Raw genomic sequence first — 26,923 nt, forward strand, 5'->3', positions numbered from 1 at the left:
AAATGAAGTGGCATATTACTTAAGAATAGACTATGACAAATTACAATTCACACACAATAAACCCTAAAACCACCTAAAAATCACAAGTTATTGAGGCACCTGGGTGGCTCGGTTGGTTAAGCGTCCGACTTCAACTCAGGTTGTGATCTCACCCTTCATCAGTTTGAGCCCTGAGTCAGGCTCTGTGCTAACAGCTCAGAGCCTGAAGCCTACATCAGATTCTGTCTCTCTCTCTCTCTCTCTCTCTCTAAAATGAACATTAAAAAAAATTATTTAAAGAAATCACAAGTTATTGTAGCTAAGAAGACAACAAAAAGGATGAAATGGAGTAATACAAAATATTCAAGTAGTCCAAAAGAAGGCAGATAAAAAGGGGGACAAAAACTTAAGATGGTAGATTTAAATATAATGACACCAATATTCACATTGACTGCAACTGGTTTTAACACTCCCAACTAAGGCATAGGGAGACTGGATTAAAAAAGAAAAAGGCAAACGGTGCCTGGGTGGCTCAGTCGGTTAAGTGTCCAACTTCAGCTTAGGGCATGGTCTCACAGTTCATGGGTTTGAGCCCCGCGTCGGGCTCTGTGCTGATGGCTTGGAGCCTGGAGCCTGCTTCGGATTCTGTGTCTCCCTCTGTGTGCTCCTCCCCCGCTCGCTCTCTCCCTCCCTCCATCTCTCTAAAAATAAAATAAACATTTAAAAGAATTTTTTTTTTTTAAAAGAAAAAGGCAAAACCAAAATCTATGCTGCCCACAAAATGCACACTTAAAATATATAAACACAAACAGGTCTGGAGTAAAAGGATGAGAAAAGATAATACTATGCTAATGTGAAATTTTTAAAAAATTCCTGCTACGATTAACCTAACAAGAAGATTTTGAAGCAAAGAATATTACCAGGAATAAAAGGACAACTAAATAATGATATGTCAATTCAACATGAGCACATTAACAATCCCAAACATTCATGAGCTCTTAAGAGTTTCAAAATACATAAAGCAAAATCAGAAAGAAAGAACTACATGAAAAGAACTAAAAAAAAAAAGACAAAATCCACAATCTACCAAGGAATTTCAAGACCCCAACCTTAAAAATTAGCAATGACAGAAAATCAGTACGGACAGAGAAGATATGAACAACAAAACCATCAGTCAACATGACCTAACTGGCATTACAGATTATTTCACTCAAAAATAATCATACGATACATTCTTAACAAGTGCATATGGAACACTTAAGAAGATACGCTGCAAGCCATAAAGAAAGTCTTAGAAAATTTAAAAGGAATCAAATCATACAAACTATTTACTAACCAAAATGGAATAAAGTTAGGAGTCACTAACAAAGATCTTTGGAAATGCCCAAATATTTGAACACACATTGAAAATAACCCATGGATCAAAGACAACGCCAAATGGGAAATTATTAAGTGTTCTGAACTGAACAAAAACAAAGACACACTATGTCAAAATTTGTTGAATGTACCTAAGCAGTATTTAGAGGGAAATTCACAGCATTAAAATACCTGTATCAGAAAAGAAGGTCTCAAGTCAGTGACTCCAGCTCACACTTTAAACTAGAAAAAGAGCTCACACTTTAAACTAGACTATGACATTGGGGCGCCTGGGTGGCTCAGTAGGTTTAAGCGGTCGACTTCGGCTCAGGTCATGATCTCGCGGTCCGTGAGTTCGAGGCCCGCGTTGGGCTCTGTGCTGACAGCTCAGAGCCTGGAGCCTGTTTCAGATTCTGTGTCTCCCTCTCTCTGATCCTCCCCCGTTCATGCTCTGTCTCTGTCTGTCTAAAAAATAAATAAACGTTAAAAAAACAAAAATTTAAACTAGACTATGACAAATTACAATTCACACACAATAAAACCTAAAACCACCTAAAAATCACAAGTTATTGAGGCACCTGGGTGGCTCGGTCAGTTAAGCATCCAATTTCAGCTCAGGTCATGATCTCAGTCCATGAGTTTGAGCCCCGTGTTGGGCTCTGTGCTGACAGCTCAGAGCCTGGAGCCTGCTTTAGATTCTGTCTCCTCTCTCTCTGCCCCTCCCCTTCTCATGCTCTCTCTTAAAAAACCTTTAAAAAACTTAAACTTAGGAAAGAGCAATAAATAAATAGGTAAATAATTCTGAAATAAGCAGAATAAATAAATTCTGAAATAAGCAGAAGAAATAACAAAGAGCAGAAATCAGTAAAATAAAAAGCAGAAAAACAACAGAGGAAATCTGATGAAAGCAAAATCTGACTTATTTTAAATCAATAAACGGATTAAAAAAAACATATTAACAATATTAGGAATGAGATTCCATGAACTTTATGCCAATAGATTTGACAAGTTAGAAAAGACTTGGAATAGACTGGACAACAAATTCCTTTGAAGATGCACAAACACCAAAGCTTACTCAAGAAGAAGAAGAAGAAAAAACATAAATAATCCTAAATCTACTTTTCAAATTGATTTGTAATGTAGAAGGAAATTCCAGACTCAGGTTAGCTTTATTGTGAAATTCGACCTAACATTTATGGAAGAAGTAATGACAATATGATACAAAGTCCTTCAGAGAACTGAAGATGAGGGAACATTTTCCACATCATCCTGTTAGGCTGATGTTTATAGGCACTATAAACCAAAACCAGAAAGATACGACACACCCCTAGAAGAGCCCATTACCACCTTTCAGTTATAAAAAATAAGTCATAAATAGGTACATAAATGTCTCAGAAATAAGTGAAATTACTACTCAACAGTGGTGAGATTTTAAGGTTTTCATTTTATTAAAAATATAGCAACACAATAGCAGCATCATTTGATAAATCTTTACTAGTACCACTTAGAAGTAGCCCTACTCACATAAATATACACGACCTATGCAGCATCTTATGTTTACATGTTAAACTCTTCCCTTGATAACCCATAGCATCATGTAAAGAACACTATTGTAAGATTAAGAAGAAGAATATTTAACTATTAAACTGAACTACCTATACAACGACACAATACACCCAGATGTAATCTTCTGTGGAAATCAGGGAGTTCTGCAGATTGCCCCCCAACCATTTGTTGCCTACCACGCTGCCTCAAGTTGATGGAACTCCATCTCTTCAATTCTAATTCTTTCAGCATGATTTTCATAAATTTGAACTTGCACATAGAGTCAAGAAATTATCTATCTAGCAAAAGAAAGTTAAGAATGGAGAGAACTACTATTCCATTCCAATCCCAGGGAAATAAATCTTAGCAGTAAAATATGTGAAGTTTCCCACAAGTTGGCAATTTTCAAAATTAAAATGTTAGCTACATACAAAGTTAATTTAAAAATCAGGAAACAAACTAAAACCCTGTGTTTAAAAACAATATATCAAGAAATGTTCTCTTAGATATAAACTAATTATTATGATAAATTACTTGCTAGGAAATACAAAAATACCTTAAAATAGAATGGAAAGAAATGTAATTATTACTTACTACCAACCTAACTGAATATGGACCAAAAAACCATCAATAGCTTTAGCTTTTGTTTTTAAAGTAAGGTATCAATCTTCAGGCAAAAATCACCAATAAGAGCGTATTTAAGAAAAATTCACCCACAAACCCAAAATTAGGTAAGGAAGTCAATTTTATTTTAAAAGACTTTATATTACACTATACTTACTACTGCTTCCAGAAATCTAATTTAGCCCTTTTAAGAGCCCTAACTTTTGAAATTTGAAAATAAGCAATTTTAAATGAATTATTACACTAGCTAAATAAACGTGAGGACACTAAGTATGTAGGTAGTGAAAAGAAAAAATAGTTAAACATATAAGGAACATACTTTGTGGACACGGCTCTACTTCATAACCCAGTCCGTTAAAATCAGATACTATCTTTTAGTGAAAATATAAGAAATAATGCACTGAAATGTTATTTAATGCATCCTTCCAAAAGGATTCATACTAATAGCTAAGTCAACCACTAACAAGACTAATCATAAAAATATGATTTTATCAAATCATATTACTTCTAATACATTTTTTTAAATGATTAAGGGCCTATTACTACATATTGTAATTCTTAAAATTAAATAGTATCTTCAGGGCTGATTTAAAGACTTTTTAAAGTTTTAAGATAAAGATAGCAACATATATATAGGAATGAATGAGGTCCTGCAAATAATGTCACAAATGAAGTTACTTTCTTGACAAGAAAGGATTCTAAACTTGAATTTTTCTTTTAAGCATGTCAAAATTTAAGCCTCTGACACTTCTGAAGATCAATATGGTATAGATTGAAACTACTGAATGTAAGAATTCTAAACAAAATCACAAGTTGACTAGTGTTTGCAATTATAAATTAGACTAGATGGAGAAATAATACAGAGGCAAATGCAGAAGTTAAGGATTTATGCTTGTTTTCACACATAAAACTGGTCACCTTATTATGAAGGTCCACCTTAATATAAATAATTCATCATGCACTGTGAAAAGAAACATGAGGATCAACAGAATTTGTCTAGAATGATAAATAGCAACCACAATTAAGGAACAGAATGTACTCTCTGTATAATCAAGCTAAAAAAAAAACGTAATTAAAAAAGGGATCAAGTATACAATTACTGTCTTCTTGGCCTTACCTCAAGTTTTCCTGACATCTACCTGGGATGAAAAAGAATAGTCTTAAAGAAAAAACAAAATACCTTGAAAGAAAGTAACAAATAAATGGAAACCTACCAGGCTCCTATAAGTGAACAAAGAAAAGAAAACCTATCCCTCTCTCTCTCTCTCTCTCAATCTCTCTCTCTCGCACACACTCACTCCAATACCTCCAAGCCCTAGAAAACTTTGCTTCCATAAAGACATTTAAGAACATGTTTCACTCTCTCTGGATCTCCTATATTCCTATTCATGTCCTCCTTTTACAAATCAGTGTCTTTCAAAAGAAGTATTTTAAAACTGAATATCATCAGCAAGAAAAATAATTAGTAGCAGGAACCTAATTATATTAACTGCCAACAAAGGAAACATTGAGTCCGAGTACAAGAAATAACTCAAAACACCACACAAACATGTTTTCTCCACGTTGAAACAATTTCTATGCCAACTAAAACAAGAGAGACATGATAAACTAAGATGCTGTTTTGAAATGCATAAACAAATACTCTCCTCTAAAATACTTAGCTTTATTAGAGAAATGGTACTAAAAATAACAAAGATTCAAACATTTGCTCTATTCTACTACATATTATAAATAAGACAGCTGTTGATGCAAGACACACACTCACAATCTTTCCATATGCACCCAAGCATTCTTGTATCAGAATAAGCTGTTTACCAGCCAACCGTATGTGGTTGAATGATTAAAATGACCATCTATACTTTACATAGTAAAGCATTTTCAAAAATTTTAATGTACACGGTGACAAAAAGGAAAAAAAAACACAGTAATTCTGAACACATGAAGAGTAATTAAGCAGCTTCATAATCAAACCAGGCTTCATTACTTGCAATAAGGGCAATTCTTTCCATTTTCTATCAAATACTTAAGTTTCAATAGTATGAACATTAAAAGAAAACTCAAGTTGAAACCAAGTAACTGATGTGCTACTCAGCTTTTTAAATCTATAAGTAACTCTTCCCATGAGGTAAGGCAACGGAGTAATTTGATTGTATTAGATTGCATTAAAATAATTATACTTGATTTTTTTTTAATAACATGCTAATTGAAAGGTATAACTTTTGGGGGAATACAACAATAATGAAAAGATTTCTGAAATTATGAGTTATGGCTTTGGGGAAAATATTAGCAATGTTGTCATTTTACTACTTGCATACTTCCTGCAAAAAGTGAGCCTAAGAGTAACGGATGACCTATATTTTAAACTCAAGTAAACATATCCTTAAAACAAATAATCTCACGTGTTCTGTTTTACATATAATTTCTGCACATCACTTACGAGAAGATGATTAAGAGGTAATAATTAAGGCCATCCAATGGAGACAACGAAAGTGTTCGCTCTGATTTAAGTAAAGTAAGAACATGCTTCATATTCAATTATCACAGTATAAAACTGATGGTCCCAAAACTGCATTGTTGTTTTAAGCTCTGAAGTCATTCTTAAAAGCAGGACTTCCCTCATGTTAGGTGAGCTATGTAAGAAGCTCTTCTCTGACACACTATTTTGGACACTTTCTCTATGGGAGTGAATGAAATATCCATCTAAGTTTCGTATGAATTGAGAATGACTAGCACATATAAAATTCTAGAAAACAGTATACCACATTGTAGAAGGCACTAAAGCTTCAGCTTGTGCTCCCATAGCCCGTTTTGAAAACCCAGTTTTCTTTTAATAATGGCACCTTTGCCACCTACAGCTGACAACACACACTGCAATATTATTCATAATAAGCTTGGAAATGTCAAAAAAAGTTCAAAAGGAAATGCTTACTTTGTGAGGAGACCCAATGATTCTAAACGCTGAATACTAATCCATTATTATTAGTATTCAATACAGTTGCTCTTCCTTTTGAAAGAGAACAGTAGCATGCATTGTCAGTTGTTTGTTAATCCACTTATTTAAGCAATTTTAGTCTGTAAAACTATTTTAACAAAAAACTGTTGTCCTAAACAGTGAGCAAAAGAAAACACAATAGTGAGAATTTAACACAACCACCGTAAATCCTGTGAAGTAAATGTTAAAACTTCTTACATACTCTGCACTTACAAGGGTGTGTATATATTTGCACCGATTTCAAGCACATCATCAAATCTGTATATATTGAAATTAAAAAAAAAAAAAAAAGTAAAACAATACAAAATTCAGTAACAACCATTTTTTAAAAGAGCCTCCAATGCTTATCTCCAGTCTCTGTGGACAGTACAAATTTGGATCTTTGACGTCCCATTTATTTGCAATGGTTCTTGGCAAACACTAACAAACCACATGACAAGTGTGTCAGCCACCATGGAAATGCACAAATTCTAGAAGATGAGGAGTTTGGGTAACACCTGTTATTTTCACGATGTCCATGCTTTATTTTCTTACTCAGTAACAAGATGGCCACAAAGTCACCTAACAACTAGAAAAGCTGTTAGTTCATATCTTCATACTCAACTGGATTTCTTCACTGTATAACATCTTGTTGGAAGAATTAATAGCTTTGGATTTTATTCCAGCGTGTGTTTAGAGGTGCATCTGTCAGTCCTACACTGCTTCTGTTTTGGTAGAGAGGTTTTCTTCATTTGGCTGACAATTCCCATTTTGCTGGACTTTGTTTTCCTCAGTCCTTGGTGCATCCTTGTCATCTACTTCTTTGCCCACACTTGAATCTGGTTCTTTATTGTGTTCCTTCTCCTACAATGAATATTAAGTTGTACACTTAATATTGTCTGCTATTACATCTGGTTATGGCTAAAATATGTACTTCAGTGAGCTTAATAAAACAGTATTTTCTCCCATTACCTTTTCAGATAAATAAGATACACAAACATGTATCAATATGTCCTCTGGAAATTGTAAATTAGAATAAAATAGTTGAGGAGAAAGTCTAAGTGTTGAAAAAATGTTACTTAATTGAAAAAGTGGGACAGATCTGTTGAAAGAGTTAAATAGGTGCCAAAGATGCCAGGATAGATTTGTAATCTGCATACCAAAGAAGCAAAATTCAGAGGCTATAGAAAAAGAAATCGCAACTCATCCTAGCAAAGACTGCTCAAGAACAGTCCAATTCTGCCCTCAGTTAAAGGAGAATTACGTGAGAACATGTGGAACAGTGCCTGACACACGGTGATGCTCAAGAGACGGTATCAATACTATTGACGATGATACTAAATCTCTATGAATATAAGCGTAAATAAAACCAGAACATGAAAGCTCCAGAACTCATAATTCATTTCCAAATACAAATACATTTACTGGTATAACAAAAGAATTAATGTAATTCACAAGTAGTTAAATATTTATCCAAAAAACTGACTTGGTAGAATTTGCTTTTCCATTGATTATTCTAATTCAACAAACCTAATTTCAGTACACACTATAAAACGAATGATGACAAAAGTTTTGTCAAATTTGCTGAAACAAATATTATTTCACAGGAAACAGATATATTCTGAGGAAAATGGCCCCAATCAGAAACCTTATATAAAACCAAATCTATGTTACCTATAGACAGTCTTTTTGTATGCCAGTCTAGGACTCTCTAAAATAAGGAATGCATTTGTCTGAGTTTCAGTTAGCTCGTACCTCATCCCTTCAAAACTTCAGCTTAAAAAAGTTATCAATTGAACATTAAAGAATACCAAAAACATACAAGATACTATAGCTCTCAAGAAGTTTTTGGCCTGAAACTAGTTATGTATAAAAATAACAATATCAATTATTAATTATTCAAAGCCTAAACACTGAATGACTGTTGCTTACTTTAAGTGAAGTATTATTCTTCTCCAACTTTTCCTTTCCATCTCGGTCATTAGAACTCTTTCTTGTAGAGGTTGAACGTTCTCTCTCTCTTCTTTCACTGATGTGGTCCCTTTCTTTTTCTCTCTTTTTATCCTTCTTATTTCTGCTATAAGAATATCGAGAATATATGCCAGTGAATGTCTAAGAAATTGAAGACCTACCATGCTGTTGACAAAACAGCCTTATCTAACACTAATATGTTGTAAATAAGCGTATCAGTAACCTGGTTTGACCAAGTAATATAAATGGACGTTATAACCCCACCTACTCCACCCCATACCCCAATTAGCTTTTTAAAGATACACAGAGGCCACCATGTGTTCACATAAAACACAATTTAGTTTTTTCAATATCTTAGTTCAAGACTAATTTATCTGCTGTAATGAGATTAAAATAAAACAAAATATGATGTTTTACCTACTTTTTCAAAGCAAAAAAATGAATAAACAGACAGGAATGAAAAGGATAAAGAATTAGAGGTAGCTCCCATGGAGGGCTGAATGACTACTAGCAAAACTTCAGACTGCAAACAACCTACTGTGCACTGCCCTCATCATTCACCATTAAAAGGACACCCACCGATTCAAGATGAAAGTTAAAAAGAAGACTAAATGAACAAGTTCCATGTATAAAAATAATATACCTTTAGAATTAGAGAGAAAAAAAAATTCAGAGCAGAGGTATAATACCTTCTACTTTAAAATATCAACCTTCATAGGGAACTCTAAGCTTTTTTCTCGTAACTATGAATAGTTTAAAAATAAAGACAAACAGGGGGCGCCTGGGTGGCTCAGTTGGCTGAGTGCCTGACTCTTGATTTCGGCTCAGGTCATGACTTTACAGTTCATGAGTTTGAGCCCTGTATCGGGTTCTGTGCTGGCAGTGCAGAGGCCCTCCCCTCCCCCCCATGCCCCACTCTCTCCCTTGAAATAAATAAACTTTAAATAAATAAAAATAAAGACAAAGACCAGGAAAACAAAGATACTTAGCAAACAGATCTAAATACATAGGAAAATTTAGTTTAACAAGGGTGGCATCTCAAATCATTGAAGAAAAGATGATCTTTTGTCAGTAAAAGGTTTGGAGACAATTGGATTATATTATCTGGTAAGTGCTAAAACTGGATCTACATCTCTTATCTCATTCCATAATATATAAATAAGTCCAAATGGATCAGAGACCTAAATTTTTAAAATAAAATGCAGCTGCTAGAAGAAAACATGGGTGAACTTCTTTACTAACTGGGTAAAAAGAAATTTTTTTCTTAAATGTTTTATTTATTTTTGAGAGAGAGAGAGAGAGACAGAGCACGAGTGGGGGAGGAGCAGAGACAGAGGGAGACACAGAATCCGAAACAGGCTCCAGGCTCTGAGCTGTCAGCTCAGAGCCCGACACGGGGCTCGAACTCACAAACTGTGAGATCATGACCTGAGCCGAAGCTGGACACTCAACCGACTGAGCCACCCAGGCGCCCCAAAAAGAAAGATTTTTAACCATAACTAAAACTTCAGGTACAATAAAAGAAATATACGTGTGCAACTCCACATAGTATATCTTTCTACATAATTCTTAAATGTCAAAGGAACAACCACATCAAACTGCATAAAATTCTTAGTAATAAATTGAACCAAGGAGGCAAAAAATGTGCTGAAAGAAATGAAGACAAATAAATAAATATGGACTAGAAGATTTAAATACTGTTAAGATGACAACAGTGTCCAAAGCCACCTACAGATTCAATGCAACCCCTATCAAAATCCCATTGCTGTTGTTACCAGAAATAGAAAAACCCATTCTAAAATTCATGTACTATCTTAAAGGACATCGAATCAACAAAACGATCTTAAAAAGAACAAAGGTCGAAGCTTTTCCGAACTTCAAAACCTACTACACAAAAGGTACAGTAACCAAAGCAGTGTAGTATTACATAAGGACTGAAAATAAACCCATGGAATACAGCAGAAACTCCAGAAATAAACTTCCACATATATGGCTCAAATGATTTTTGACATAGATGCCAAAACCCATTTAATGGGGAAAGGACAATCTTTTCAACAAATAGTACTGGGAAAACTGGATATGGATATCCTCCTGCATTAAGAACGAGGATGGACCATTATCTTATACTATATTAAAAACCTGAGTCAAAGTTTTTTTGATTCAAAAAGCTTGGATCAAACACCTAAATGTAGATGCTAAAACCATAAAACTCTTGGATGAAAACATAGGAGAAAATCGTCATGACACTGGATTTGGCAGTGATTGCTTGGACATGACACCAGAAAAAAGACAACAAAAGGAAAAAATAGATAAATCTGTCTTCATCAAAATTAAAAACTTTAGGCATGTGAAAAGACATCCCACAAAATAGGAGAAATATTTGCAAATCATTTATCTGGTATAGGATAAATGAATTTAAAGAACTACAATTAGAGCCTGGAGCCTGCTTCGGATTCTGTGTCTCCCTCTCTCTCTGGCACTCTCCCACTCACATTGTCTCTCTCAAAATTAAATAAAACACTAAAAAAAATAAATAAATAATACAAATAACCCAATTTGAAATGGGCAAAAAGCTTGCAAAGACAGGTCTCCAAAGGTACAGAGATGGTCAATTAAGCACACAAGAAGATGCTCAACATCACCATTCATTAGAAAAATGCAAATCAAAACCACAATGAAATGCTACTACACTCCTGAAGAATGACTATAATCAGAAGCAGACAATAACAAGTGTTGGTGAATACATGGAGAAACTGGAGCCCTTGCACATCGCTGTTGGGAAGGTAAATGTGTGAAAACAGTCTGGCAGTTACTCAACAAGATAATGAGAGAGTACCACAGGATTCAGCAATTACAGCTCCCAGACAGGTATCCCAGAGAAATGCAACCATATATCCACACAAAAACTTGTACATGAATGTTCATAGCAGCTTTTTTTTTTCTTAACGTTTATTATTGAGAGACAGAGAGAGACAGAGAATGAGCATGGGAAGGGCAAAGAGGAGGAGACACTGAATCTGAAGCAGGTTCCAGACTCTGAGCTGTCAGCACAGAGCCCGATACAGGGCTTGAACTCACAAACTGCGAAATCATGACCTGAGCTGAAGTCAGACGCTCAACCGACTGGGCCACCCAGGCGCCCCCATAGCAGCTACTCTTAACAGCTAAAACAAAGAAACAATACAAAGAAGTTCATCAACTAAAGAATGGATAAATAAAACACAGCTTCATCCACACAATGGAATATTGCTCACATATGGAAAGAAGTATTATTGATACAAGGTAAAACATGAACCTTGAAAACATTACATTTAGTCAAAGAAGCCAGAAACAAAACACTACATGTACTGCATGAGTCCATATATGAAATGTCCAGACCTGGCAAATTCACAGACACAGTAAGGCAGACTAGTCATGGACACTACTGTGAACCTAACTAAAAACCAATGAATTGCACATTTAAACAAGTGAATTTTATGATATTTGGGTTATTTCTCAATTAAAAAAAAACACACATCCAAAGTTTAAGTGGGGCTACAAATAGTCACACTCACACACAGTATATATATTGTATATGCTGTCTATTCTGAAGGAGAAATCCTAAGATAGATCTACTTAATTTTGCAAAGAAACACAAGGATAAAAACAATGGATCACTGACAGAAGGTGGATAGGATGCAAGGTAGAAGAAATGAGGAGGCAATGACTTTGTGAACCCATCTTTTTGTCTAATTTGAGTTCATAATAGTAAAGTTTTAACTTATATGAGCAAAGTATTAAAAATACATTTATATGACCCACAACTACAGTATCCTATGCTTTCCATTATTCTCACCTAAAAACAATAACCCACAAGCAAATAAACACAAGACACCTGCTGAGAAACATGCTCCTCTTCACACTCTGGCAAAGTTTGTCAATTTCTCTGTTCCATACCAAGAAAACCACAGAAAACCAACTGAAAAACTCTGACCAATTACTAAGGTGATGGGATGAAAAATAAATATAGAGAAATCAATAACCTTCATTTGCACAAAACATCCCATTAGAGGACATAATGAAAGAAAAGATCTCATTAACAACAAAAGACCTCATTAACACAGAAGGTGCATAAAATCTGTATGAAACAAACACTGAAGCACTCCTAAAAAATACTAAGGACGATTTAGTGTCGCCTGGGTGGCTCAGTCGGGTAAGCGTCCGACATCAGATGAGGTCATGATCTCATGGTTCGGTTCTGGAGTTCGAGCCCCGCATCGGGTTCTGTGCTGTGAGCACCTAACCTGCTTTGGATCCTCTGTCCTCCTCTCTTTCTGCCCTTCCCCTGCTTGCTCTATCTTAAAAATAAAATTAAAAAAAAAAAAAAAAAAAAAAAAGGACGATTTAAACAAGTAGAAATATATACCATGTTTCTGGATAGACTCACCATCGTAAGGCTTTATTTATTAATAAACCTATAAATTTCTTCTAAGTTAATAAAGTTAATCCAACTGGTGCCCACTAAAAAGGAGAATTAGAGCAATATCCCTGATGAACATCGATGCAAAAATTCTCAAAAAGATACTAGCAAATCGAATCCAACAATACATTAAGAGAATTACTCACCACGATCAAGTGGGATTTATTCCTGGGCTGCAGTGGTGGTTTAATATCCACAAATCAATCAATGTGATACACCACATAAATAAAAGGATAAGGACCATACAATCATCTCAAAATATACAAAAAAAAGTATTTAACAAAACACAGCATTCTTTCCTGATAAAAGCCCTCAAGAAAGTAGAGAAAGAAGGAACATACCTCAACATCACAAAAGTCATATAGACCCACAGCTAATACCAAAGACCCACAGCTAATACCATCCTCAATGGGGAAAACTAAGTGCTTTTCCCCTAAGGTCAGGAACACACAGGGATGTCCACTCTCACCACTGTTGTTCAACATAGTACTTGAAGTCCTAGCCTCAGCAATGACAACAAAAAGAAATAAAATGCATCCACATCAGCAAGGAGGAAGTCAAACTTTCACTCTTGACAGACAACATGATATACTATGTAGAAAACCAGAAAGACTCTGCCAAAACACGAATTCAGCAATGTCGCGGAATATAAAATCAACATAATGCATTTCTATACACCAATAATGAAGCAACAGAAAGAGAAATCAAGGAGTACATGACATTTACGACTGCACCAAAAACCTTAAGATACCTAGGAATAAACCTAGCCAAAGAAGTCAAAGATCTGTACTCTAAAAACTATAGAACTTATGAAAAAAAATGAAGACGACACAAAAGAGTGGAAAAATACTCCATGCTCATGGATTGGAAGAGCAAATACTGTTAAAACAAACCAATCTACACATTCAATGCAACCCCTATCAAAATAACGCCAGCATTTTTCACAGAGCTAGAACAAATAATTCTAAAATTTGTATGAAACCTGGTTAAGACCCTAAATAGCCAAAGTAATGTTGAAAAAGAAAAGCAAGGGGTACCTGGGTGGCTCAGGCAGTTAAGCTTCTGACTCTTGGTTTTGGTTCAGGTGGTGACTAAGCCCCACACTGGGCTCGGTGCTGACAGCATGGAGCCTACTTGAGATTCTCTCTTTCAATAAATAAATAAACAAACTTTTTTAAAAAGAAAAAGAAAAAAAAGAGGCGTCTGGGTGGTTCAGGGGGTTAGGCATCTGACTTCTGCTCAGGTCATGATCTCACAGTGCATGAGTTCAAGCCCCACATCAGGTTCTGTGCTGACAGCAGAGCCTACTTTGGAGCCGTCTCTCTCTGTCCCTTCCCGGCTAGTGCTCTCTCCCGCTCTCAAAAATAAATAAACATTAAAATTTTTTTTTTAAAAAAAGAAAGAAAGAAAAACAAAGCAGGAGGCACCACAATTCCAGACCACAACTTGTATTACAAAGCTGCAATTATCAGGACAGTATGGTACTCGCATAAAAAGAAACATACAGATCAATGGAACAAAATAAAGAACCACAAATGGACCCAAAACTATATGGTCAACTAATCTTCAACAAAGCAGGGAAAAATATCCGATGGAAAAAAAAGCTCTTTAACAAATGGTGCTGGGAAAACTGGACAGCAACAAGCCAAAGAATGAACCTAGACCACTTTCTTACACCACACACAAAAATAAATTCAAAATGGACCCAAGACCTAAATGTAACACAGGAACAAAATCCTAGAAGAGAACACAGGAAGGAAACTTCTCTGACGTTGGCTGTAGCAAGGTGTTACTTAACATGTCTCCAGAGACAAAGGAAACAGAAGCAAAAATGAACAATTGGGACCTCATCAAATAAAAAACTTCTGCATAGTGAAGAAAACCATCAACAAAACTAAGAGGCAAATGACAAAATGGGAGAAGATATTTGCAAATGACTTATTAAATAAAGGGCTAGTATCCAAAAATCTATAAAGTACTGATAACTTATCAAAGAAGTTTCTCCAAAGAAGACATACAAATGCCTAACAGACACATGAAAAAAATGCTGAACATCACTTATCACCAGGGAAATATAAATCAAAACCATAATGAGACACCACCTCACATCTGTCAGAATGGCTAAAATTAACAACTCAGGACACAACAGATGTTGGCAAGGATGTGCAGAAAGGGAAACCCTCTTACACTGCTGGTGGGAATGCAAACTGGTGCAGCTACTCGGATAGTATGGAAGTTCTTCACAAAGTTAAAAATAAACTACCCTGTGACCAAGCAATTGGACTACTAGGTATTTACTTACTCAAAGGATACGAAAATGTTGATTCAAATGAGCACATGCACCCCAATGTTTACAGCAGCATTACCAACAACAGCCCAATTATGGAAAGAGTACAAACGTCCATCGACTGATAAATGGATAAAGATGTGGTATATATATACAATCAGCAATCAAAAAGAATAAAATCTTGCCACTTGCAATGATGTGGACGGAGTGAACTAGAGTGTATTACACGAAGCAAAATAAGTCAGAGAAAGACAAGTACCATATGATTTCAGTCATATGTAGAATCTAAGAAACAAAAAGATGAACATGGGGGAAGGAAGGAAAAATAATAATACAAAGGAAGGCAAACCAGGAGACTTTTTTTAATGGTTAAATTTTTTTAACTTTTTTTTTTAAGTTTATTTGTTTATTTGGAGAGAGAGAGAGAGAGAGGGAGGGACAAAGAGAAAGGGTAGAGTGAGAATCCCAAGCACATTCCACAGTCAGTATAGAGTGTAATGTGGGACTCAAACTCATGAACCATGAGATCATGACCTGAGCTAAAGTTGGATGCTTGACCAATTGAGCCACCTAGGCACCCCCATAAGACTCTTTTTTTTTTTTTTTTAACGTTTGTTTATTTTTGAGACAGAGAGAGATGGAGCATGAACAGGGGAGGGGCAGAGAAGAGAGGGAGACACAGAATCTGAAACGGGCTCCAGGCTCTGAGCTGTCAGCACAGAGCCCGACGCAGGGCTCAAACTCGCAGACCGTGAGATCATGACCTGAGCCGAAGCTGGACGCCTAACCGACTGAGCCACTCAGGCGCCCCAAGAGAGACTCTTTTAAAGACAAACTGAGGGTTGATAAGCGAGGTGGGTGGGGGATGGGCTAAATGGATGACAGGCGTAAGGAGGGCACTTGTGATGAGCACTGAGCATGGTATGTAAGTGATGAATCACTAAATTCTATTCCTGAAACCAATACACTATGTGTTAACTAACTTGAATTTAAGTAACTGGGAAGAAAAAAGTGAAAGAAAGAAAGAAAGAAAGAAAGAAAGAAAGAAAGAAAGAAAGAAAGAAAGAGAGAGAGAGAGAGAGAGAGAGAGAGAAAGAAAGAAAGAAAGAAAGAAAGAAAGAAAGAAAGAAAGAAAGAAAGAAAAATTTAATGCAACTATAATTCACATCATCACCAGATTTTACTTTTAGAACCTCAACAACTGACTCTTCTGTTCAAATGGAAAAACACACAAGAATGGTCAAGAAAGCTCAAAAAAACAGCACAAGTGTGGAGGAGAATCGACCCTACTAAATGTTAAAAAAAATATTACACAAACCGAATAATAAAAATCATGGGCACTGGCATGAATCATCAAACCACTCCAGAGAAGGCCCAGAAACAGACCCAAACACAAATAGAAACACTCAGTACCTGAAAAGGCAACACATCAAATTAGTGTTGGAAAATTTAAGTTTTTGGAGCACCTGGTAGGCTCAGCCAGTTAAGCATCCAACTTTTGATTTCCACTCAGGTTATGACCTCACGGTTCATGAGATCCAGCCCAGTCCTGTGTTGAGATCAAGCTACACATCGGGCTCAGTGCTGACAGCATGGAGCCTGCTTGGGATTCTCTCTCCCACCTCTGTCCTTCCCCCAGCTCACACACATGCACGCTCTCTCTCAAGATAAACAAACATTAAAAAAACAAAGAAAGAAAAAAGAAAAGCTGAGTTTTTAAGAAATGGTATTGATCAATAGGAAAGCTTACCTGAATGCAAAAACTAAAACCATAAAGTATGAAAAGGAACAATTGGGGGCGGGGATTCTCTAGAAAAGACCTTTCTAACTTTGTAACTCAGAATCCAGAAGTCATAAAAGGAAACACTTGAGGGGCACTGTCTGGCTCAGTGTGTAAAACATGCAACTCTCAATCTCCGGGTTTTGAGTTTTGAGCCCCATGCTGGGTAGAGTTTACTTTAAAAAAAGGTTGGGGCGGGGCAGCGGGGGGAGCGCCTGGGTGGCTCAGTCAGTTAGGCGTCCAACCTCAGCTCAGGTTATGATCTCGTCCAAATCCACCTCAGGTTATGATCTCGCAGCTTGTGAGTTCAAGCCCCACATCAGGCTCTCTGCTGTCAGCACGGAGCCTGCTTCAAACCTCTCCCTCCCTCCCTCTCCCTCTCCCTCCCTCTCTCTCAAAAATAAATAAATATTTTTTAAAAATAGAAAAAAAAGAAAAAAATTGAGAAATCATATAAAAATCAAAAACTTTAAGCACTTGAGTGGCTCAGTCAGTTACACATCCGACTCTTGATTCTGGCTCAGGTCAAGATCTCAGAGTTACGGAGTTTGAGCCCCGAGTCAGGCTCTGTGCTGAGTGCAGAACCTGTTTGGAATTCTTTCTGGTCTCCCTCTCTCTCTTCCCCTCCTCCACTTGTGCTCACATGCTCTATCAAAATAAACTTAAAAAAAAAATCAAGAACTTGTATAATCAAGTCTCGTAAGTAATTTCTGATAACAAATGACAAACTAGGAATGAGACCTGGTATCAAATCAATAAGGAATAATCTCCCTAATACAGGGGCACCTGGCTGGCTCAGTCAGAAGAGCATCTCTTGATCTCAGGGGCCAGGAGTTGAAGCCTCACAATGGGGGTAGAGTTAAAAAAAAAAGAAGAAAAAAAAAGAATACAAAAAACAGCTCTGGAAATAAGAAAATTGTGAAAACAAACAAAAACCAGATCCCATAGAAAAATGGCCTAAGTACACAAACAACTCACAGGAAATAAAAATGGCCTTCAAATATATAAAGACACGGTCACCTTCACTCTTAAAAGACATGCAACTAGAATTACTAGATACTGGTACCGTTTCTCATCTATCTGACAGACAAAAATCCACAACTTTAATAATATAGTATGTTGTTGCTATAGGAAAACAGGTACTCTCATACACAGCCGGTTAAAGTGCAAACTGCTGCCAATCCTTTTGGAAGGCAGTACAGAAATACTCCTCAAAATCAAACATGCCTCATCTTTGACACAGTAATACCACTTCTGGAATTTTCCCATGCACCTGCACAGGACAAAGTAAGTTCAAAGCTATTCATTACAGTACTGTATCATTTACAATAGGAAAATTAAGAAAACCCATTCTACCACAGGATGGTTAAATAAAACCACGTTACTGCCACATAACTGAAGTCCGTGCAGTTGTTAAAAAGAACAAAGCAACATTCTGATGAATACGTAAAGATCTCCAGGTAGTTGGGTAACAAAAAGCAAGGGCGTGACAGTGTGTATTTTGTACTACCTTTTATGAAAGAAATATGGAAAAAAACTATTTCCATACTGTATACCTATACACAAAACTGGAAGGATCTACAATACAAAAAAGTGAAGTCATTACTTATGGAGACAGAGTAGATGAGTGCAAAGGTGAAGTTAAGACCTACTGATGTATAACTTTTTATACTGTTGTGATTTCTGAAACATGAAAATGTATAAAACATTACTCATTCAAAACAGAAAGTTTAAAAATGGGGGCACCTGGGTGGCTCAGTCGGTTAAACATTCGACTCTTGATTTCAGCTCAGGTCATGATCTCATCAGGGTTTGTGGGTTTGAGCCCCACATGGGGTCTGCTTGGGATTCTCTCGGCCCCCCACTCACTCTCTGTCCCTCCCTTGCCTGTATTCTCTCTCTCTCCCTCTGTGCCCTCCCCTGTTCCTGTTGTCTTTCTCCCTCTCTCTGCCCCCCACCTGCTAATGTTCTTTCTCTATAAATAAGCCTTAAAAAAATAAAAACAGGGGCACCTGGGTGGCTCAGTTGATTGAGTGTCCAACTTCAGCTCAAGTCATGAACTCACAGCTCGTGGGTTCGAGCCCCACGTCAGGCTCTGTGCTGACAGCTCAGAACCTGGAGCCTGCTTTGGATTCTGTGTCTCCCTCTCTCTCTCTGCCCCTCCCCCGCTCACACTCTGTCTCTCTCAAAAATAAATAAAACATTAAAAAAATAAAAATAAATAAATCAAGTTTAAAAATAGATTAAAAAGAAAATTTCTCTTCCCCCACTTCGGTCCTTGGATTTAGCACATGCTTTCAACCTACCCCCTAGGGGATGGAGACCTAGAAGATTTCCTTTTTACAGTTTTTGATGTTCTTGGTGATCTGGAAGAACTCCTGCTTCTCCTCCTACGCCTTTCCCTGAAAGATGAAAATATGTCATTTAAAAATATAGCAATTTAAATACAGGACAATTCAAATATACAAAAGAAAAGAATCCTTAATGCTCTCAAGTGAACAGTATTCTTAAAAGGTTAGTTTAAACTCATGTTATCTCATTTCAGTGCAGGTCAAATTCGGAGCAATTTTATAGACATGGAAAATATGTTCTAAGATTTCATAATAGAAAAGGTAGAAGACCTTCTTTTCATCTGGTTTATGTGAACAATAATTTCCTGAATAGAAAGAATATTAGATGTTTCTGATTCTCTCAAGTAGGTTCTTCCTCAGCATCTAAAACATTTTTTATGTATCCAGATCCTCTGTCATGCTTCTAGCTCCTCGCTGCCCCACTGTGGATTATTTCTTAACAAGGTAATAGGCCCTTTTCAAGAACTAAAAGATTAAGTTGGCTTGTAAAAAGTGAACTTATCAGATCTGAGCATTTAGAATGTCTCTAAAAAAGTATTTACATTAATTCACTTTACAGAGAAATTGTTTTACCTTCCAACTTCCTACCATTTTATTACTCTATTCATTTAAAACTGAGTGCACAAGTTGCTAAGACAAAAGTAAAACAGTTAAAGCCTGGGGCTTAAATATGAAATAAAAAATAACTACTACCTTGATTAACATTGTTTAGTATTATTAAAAACTATTTTGCTTAACTTGTTAGCAAATGATGCATATTCAAAATTACTTCATTGAAAACCTGGCCAAATGAGAAACAATGAATTTCAAGATGTCCATAATTCAGGGGATAAGATAGGGGAACATACTAATTACAATTAACGTGTCTAACGACCTATCTCACAAGAAGCCCTGATTATTAGGCCATATAGGTGAAAGAACCAAATCCCCTAGAATTCAAGTCCTCCATACCACTTCAGCAAGAAGATTCTAGGCTAATAAAACATTTTGCCAACATCTCTCATTATAAAATATAAAAAAAACTAGATAATGCTCAGATGTGGTAGATACAGATGTTTAAAAAAAAACCTCAAGACCTTTGGAAACACAATTCCAATTCTACCTAAGGCTCTCTCATCCATTACCCAATTTTAGTTCCATGACACCCCAAAATTACACATCCTGACTAAAGTGAAAATTAGGTAACGATATTCCATTCAGTTAATGCCATGTCTTAACAGCTCAGCACAAGTACGGGAGGTAGTTATCTCACAGCATGAGAATGTCAGTGTATCTTACTTGTTTACACAAAATGATTCTACTCTGACCAGTTTAAGTCTTCACTCAAGAAGCACTATGTACAGGGGGACATCTAATGACTAATACCTGATGTCATTGAGAGCTAAGGCTGGAAAGACAGCAATCTAGAGTGTCAATTTGTTGAGAAAAAAGCAGTCAGCTGTAGTTTGAAGAACTGTAGTTGGTTAGACTTAGATTGAAACTTTGGTTCCACACCTTATCAGCTGCATAACTAGGGTCATATTACATAATCTGAGTTTCAATTTTTCCAACTGGAAAACGGAGTTAATAACTCATGCCTTGTGGTGCTGTGATGAGGATTTAAGATAATACTTGTAAAGCACCAAGTACAGTCTCTCGCACAAACCCAGTGTCAATAAATATTTTCTGCTTAAACATCAAAATTTTTTTTAAAAATGCAGATTAGGGGACAATCTTGAAAATAAAAATACCAAGCACACTCTTTTTCTGAGCAGTTAAAATGTTTCCTGTGTACTCAACAATTCAGAGCACATGAGAAACAGAAAAACGCTAAAAGCTAACAAACTGTAACTCTTCGCCAAGCTCTTGTGAAAGCATGAAACATTCCAAACTTCTGAACCTTTAGAAACGGATGTCAGTCAGCGTTTATTCTCCAGGCCCCAGGGGCTAGTTAAGAATATATTTAAGAATGAATGTGAATATCTGAACTTTCTTGAATGTCAAGCAACTTAAAATGGCCCCTGAAAAAATTAAACACTTCAAAGTCAACAAAAAAGTAAATGCAACTAATTTAAAAGGAATCAAAACAGTATTTGTGTTACAAAGGGCAGTGACTAAATGACCACATAAACACAACAGAATATGTGACAATAAAATCACTGTGCAGTGAAGCGGCAGTTGTGAGGCTCAACTGGTATCCACAGCAATGAGGCCAAGGTAATTCTTCAGCTTCAGGTCCAGTGTGCCAAAATACGGCAGCCATCTATTATAAGCCCCATCTGAACATAGACTGCTGCTCTCAACTTCATCCTTCTGAGGCAGTTTTTAAAATCAGGTACCAAGTACTGGTTATAGAACTCTCAACTAAACTTAACCTCCTAAAAAGAAGAGAAAAGAGCTACTGTACTTCTAATATGAAAGTGCAGAGCAGATGGAGAATTTCCCCTAAGCTTCAATTTCTTCATATTTTGAAACCATGATAGTAACAGTCTTTTCTCAGACTTACTGTGAAGATTAAATAAGGTAGGTCATGACAAACTGTGCTGAGACAAAATCTGGTATATGGTAAGGCATTCAATAAATGCCTGCAATTATCTTGTATTACCTAACCAAAGACTGGTATTAAGAACAGCCTAAAGTTAATAAAAACAGGAAATATACATTCATCTCCAATTATTTTCTGTGCAAAACCACATTTAAAGTATACATAACCCTGGCTAACACATGTATTTTTAATATCTAGCTTAACACAAGTTAGGAACCTCCGTTTATCAGTTATGGTATCCTCTGGAGTAATGGATACAGGTTTAGATAATCTTGAATCAAGGAAGGTCCTCTTTTTTGCAGCTGTTACTATGGCAACCTGCTGCCACCTGGTGGCAGTGTACTTATTAATAGAGGGAACAATCTCTAAGAAAAAAGCAAAACCTTAAAATTGACAGATAAACGAAAACCAAAATTTAAACATCATGCACTCACTCAAGAAAAGAGAGCAGTAAAAATTAAAAAGACAAAAAGGACTAAAATTGCAATTTTAGTAATCATTTTGCATATTAAATTTACCATATCATTCCAAAAAAATATAGAAGTCTGAGATCGATTCTTCCCTATTTGAAAGAAAGAAAGAAAGAAAGAAAGAAAGAAAGAAAGAAAGAAAGAAAGAAAGAGAAAGAAAAGAAAAGAAAAGAAAAACTCGCCCTTGCTACCTCATCCTCCAAGAGAATAAGCAATAGCAGCCACTGCCACCACCAGGGTTAAAACAGTGGATTACAAACAACAGTTAAAACTTTTCAGATCATTTTGCCCGATTATCATATCTTCCTCCTCACAGATTCAACACTGTGGCAAATGCTCTAAGAGAGAAATGTTTACTCTGCAATTAGAAGGAAATGTTCTTGTATTATTGGACTGTTTTCTCTTGCATGGAATAATTTACGTTTTCATTTGTCACCAGTAAAAATTTTAAGCATTATCAAACCTGCTGGAACTACGAGATCTTCTTGATGCATTGTAACTTCTGGGTGGTGTTCTGGATTTTTTATCCTTCTTTCTTTTCTCATCTATCTCTTTGGATCTGTCCTTGTCCCGTTCCTTTTCTTTGTCCTGCTCCTTTTCCTTTTCCTTGTCTCGCTCCTTTTCATGCTCTTTTTCCCGCTCTCTCTCTCTGTCTTTTTCCTTGTCTTTATCCCGGTCCTTTTCCCGGTCTTTATCTTTGTTTTTACCCCGTTCCTTTTCTTTTTCACGTTCCTTCTCCCTGTCTCTCTCTTTTTCCCTTTCCTTTTCTCTATCTTTTTCTTTCACTCTTTCCTTTTCCTTGATCTTTTCTCGGGTGTCTTTTCTCTTGTCCCTTTAAAAACAAAAATAAATAAATAAATTCACAACTAAAATTATTCTACTCCCCAAAAAGGACCTCCCTCTCTGTCCTCAACAATTATCAACACAAAACAATTTATACTAGCTTAGAATACATTACATAATAATTTCTATATAACCCAGGTGCACATGAAGCTGCTAAATGAAACAATTATCAGGCTCAATTAAGTATTTTAGAAACCTCAAGAGTCATTCTGATCATTAGACTCAAATCAATGGCAATCAATATTAATCACTACTAAAACAATCAGAAATGTTGCATGTCCCCCATTAAAAACCTAAACCAGAGTAATTTTTTAACAAATGAAGCCATAAAAAAATTAACACTAACTTCCCCAAAACTCACCGTGAACGTGAACGACTCCGTGACTTCCGTCTCTCCCTTGATTTAGAGCGCTTTTTATGTGGGCTCTTAGATCTACGTCTGTCTTTTTGTCTTGAACGTGATCTATTATGGGATCTACTCCTAAAGAAAAACAAGTTGTTGGAATGTCAAAACTTACTCTTAGAATTTGTTTTTAAAAATTAAAGATGTCTTTCAGGTAAGAAAAATTTTAAACTGACCCCAACAGTATTTATCGGTATTTTAAAATTCTCTATTATGAAATGCTTTAGATTATTTGAAATAAATTATTTATTGGCAACTTTACCAAATAGTTCATTATCCAGAACACAAAGACAGAGAAAGAAATTAAGTTCTCTTCTATGTCAGACTGAAGCTGGTACATCCAAGTGTGGCTTTTGGCTTTCCTTTGCTAATTATTATATACCAATTATTATAGGACTGCTCTCACAGAACAAGTTTTTATAGCATAAATTAAATTTAACTCTTAACTTACATGGAACAGGACAGCTTGTGGTTAAAGTCCGACAAGAAACAGTGGTTGTATGCCTGAATGGTTTCTCTAAATGGCTGTGAAAGGTTTGTCATAACATATACTAAGAATGTATTAAGGATGCACAGTACTAATTATGCTGCTAATGTGACAGGAAAGTAAACATCACTCATGAGTTAAAGCTATATATATTTAAATGTTGGATTCGCAAGACCTTGATTTTATAACTACATAAACACAGCTATTAAAAGAAACCTTTATTACTGGAATTCTTGCAGGAAAAATAATAACTCTTACTCCAATTCTGAAATTCTCTAGGCCCCTTCTTCCCACTGAAATCTTACTTATGTGACGTGACTTTTCTCATAATGTCATATCTTAGCAACTATGTATTAAAATATAACAAAACTGAATGCACACGACTTAAATAACAAAGTGATAAGACTCACCAGCTTTGGAGTGAAACAATCCGGCTCTGACACAGCTGTGCCACACACTAGCTGGCTCTGAGAACTCCGGCTAGTCATTACCCTCTCTAAGCCTAGTTTCTTCATCTATAAAGTTGGGAGTCAAAATCATACCTACATCACCTATGGCTGTCATGAGGACTGAGTCAGATGATACACGGAAAACTGCCTAGCAGTCTGGCACAGAGTAAATGCTTAAGATCCTTAATGCTCAATAACATCACTATTAATAATTAACATAACTGAAAACTTTCTATCTTTATATATTCCAAGGAGATCATATAAACTTCCACAAGTATGCTTTATACAATTAAAATTCATCTTGATAGTCATGTTTTCAGGAATTAAAAACAAAGATCTATAAAATACATACAGTTAAATGTTTGTGGTATGCTAAAAAACCAGAAAAATCTCCAATTTTCCATTAATCAAATCTTGTTTTTTAAACACATTTTTCAGTTAGTTAAAATTTGTTTTCTAATAGCTAATTCTCAACTGAATCGCTCATCTATTATATTGCTTTAAAATTATATGTTCATCTTCATACCACATTTTTGATACAAGAAGGTAAGTCACAGTTTGTAGACATCTTTATTACTAATAGTCAAGTACTAGATATTAAGGCAAAACTGAAAACTTTTTTAATCCATTTATAGGAATCCACATAATGGTAATATTTCATAAGGCCTTTGCTTCTATGTACTTAATTGAAAGTCTTAACATTTCTGTTCTAGTTAATCTTACTGAAAATATACATAGTAATTTTGTTTTCCTCCAACACTGCTTTCCAACCTTAAACAAAGAAACACCTTTTAAAAAATTAAGTGTAGCCTTAGTAAGTAAAAATTAATTTAAAAAACGCTGTTCACGTGGCTTCATATCTTACCCTATGGTCCTCAGAGTTTGAAAGTCCCAAGAGTAATTACTGTAGTATTTTAATTTTGACATTAAATACTTTCAAGTCCCTATCTCACCCACTAGTCACCTACAAGAAGTGTTTTGATTAGGATCGCTAAAAGCTTCAAGTCAAAAGCAAATCTAATCCAACCACAGATAAAGACTTCAGTGATCATTAGGAGATCTTATTTTAGCATAAAATACAAAACTGCATTTATAAATTAAACTGCAAATACAGGGCAACTTACCATTATGTCTCATCAAAGTTCAACTCTAAGTCCGCTGTTTCCCATTAAAATACTATAAAATGTCTTAAGAGTTCCCATGCTGGTCTGTCAAGGTTACTCATGAAGGTCAAAGTGACAAGAAACTCCTTCCTACCTCCTACTATAAAAGGGGAAGGAACAGGGAAAGGATGGGGGCGCAGGGGTGTTGGGCCTAGAAGGAGGGCTCTAGAAGCATCTGAGGATGCTGAGAAAGTGGAAGAGGGTAGGCCTTCAAAAGCAAAGGATTCTAAACTTACACTCCTGCTATTAAGTTTAGTGGGGGAGAGCCAGAGCTGAGGTTGGTATCAAATCCAACTAGCAGGGGAGGGGAAGACAAGAAATGCCTACCATCCCCCTCCTCCCCTACCAGGGAAGTGGTAACAGGAGTAGGTTCCTCCATATCACGATCCATAAGTCAAATGTTTCTGAGTAAGGGATTTTTTTTGTCCCCTTAAAAAAAACCTATCTTCTTTTGTATTTCTCTATGAGCTCAGTAAAGGTCACATGTGGTTCTACATATATAAAAATAGTACAAATTTATAAAATAAATCTATGTGAGTGGTAGGTATATATATATATATATATATATATATATGTATATATATACATATATGTGTGTGTGCGCGCGCATGTAAATGTCAAGAACAAGCAATTTCTGGAACACCTGAAATTACCCAGTAATTCAGGGTGGCTGAGTAGGTTAAGCATCCGACTTTGGCTCAGGTCACGATCTCACAGCTCCTGAGTTCAAGCCCCACATTGGGCTCTGTGCTGACAGCTCAGAGCCTGGAGTCTGCTTCAAATTCTGTGTCTCCCTCTCTCTCTGCCCCTCCCCCACTCTCTCTCTCTCAAAAATAAACAACCATTTAAAAAAATACAAAAAAAAAAAAAACCCAAGCAATTTCTATTGCTATGTAGTCAGACCTACAGGAAAGCATTCTCACGAATTAAGAACAATTAACAAATTACTTTAAATATTTATTTCATAAATTTCATTTTAGACTGAATAATCCTTCTCCCACTAACCCTTGGAAAGGGAAAATATCCAAATATACCTAACCTAAAATAAGACCAAGCACCTTAAAACAGAATTAAATAATATACTCCAACAGATAAATCTGAATTTACAGACCTCATCAAAGAAACAAATGTTAATCAAGTTTTGCTTTTTTCCAACCTTAGAAAACCATGAAGGTATCAGACTTGGAGCACACCTCTTGTCATCAACACAAAATGAGATTCAGGTCTCGGGTCTCTTTTTTTCTTCAGAAAAAAAGTAATT

The 26,923-nt window shown here is 35.9% G+C and overlaps 1 protein-coding gene across 4 annotated transcripts in view; it reads right to left on the minus strand.

Annotated features, from left to right (window-relative positions):
- Positions 1–2,759: 2,759 nt before the first annotated feature.
- SREK1 (splicing regulatory glutamic acid and lysine rich protein 1) overlaps positions 2,760–26,923 on the minus strand; it is a 49,114-nt gene continuing 24,950 nt past the window's right edge. For 2 of the 4 annotated variants that reach the window (XM_040451817.1, XM_040451835.1), the window contains 5 exons: positions 23,522–23,641; positions 22,781–23,149; positions 19,279–19,374; positions 8,408–8,552; positions 2,760–7,339 (listed from right to left, as the gene is read on the minus strand). In XM_040451817.1, coding sequence (XP_040307751.1) covers positions 7,190–7,339; positions 8,408–8,552; positions 19,279–19,374; positions 22,781–23,149; positions 23,522–23,641 — 880 coding nt within the window. In that variant the 3' untranslated portion in view covers positions 2,760–7,189. The remainder of the gene's footprint in view (positions 7,340–8,407; positions 8,553–19,278; positions 19,375–22,780; positions 23,150–23,521; positions 23,642–26,923) is intronic. The other 2 variants (XM_040451824.1, XM_040451846.1) reach the window with 2 other exon arrangements.

The sequence above is a fragment of the Herpailurus yagouaroundi genome, unplaced genomic scaffold (genome assembly GCF_014898765.1).
Source record: "Herpailurus yagouaroundi ecotype Mexico unplaced genomic scaffold, PumYag 29, whole genome shotgun sequence".
In the NCBI taxonomy this organism is placed as follows: Eukaryota; Metazoa; Chordata; class Mammalia; order Carnivora; family Felidae; genus Herpailurus; species Herpailurus yagouaroundi.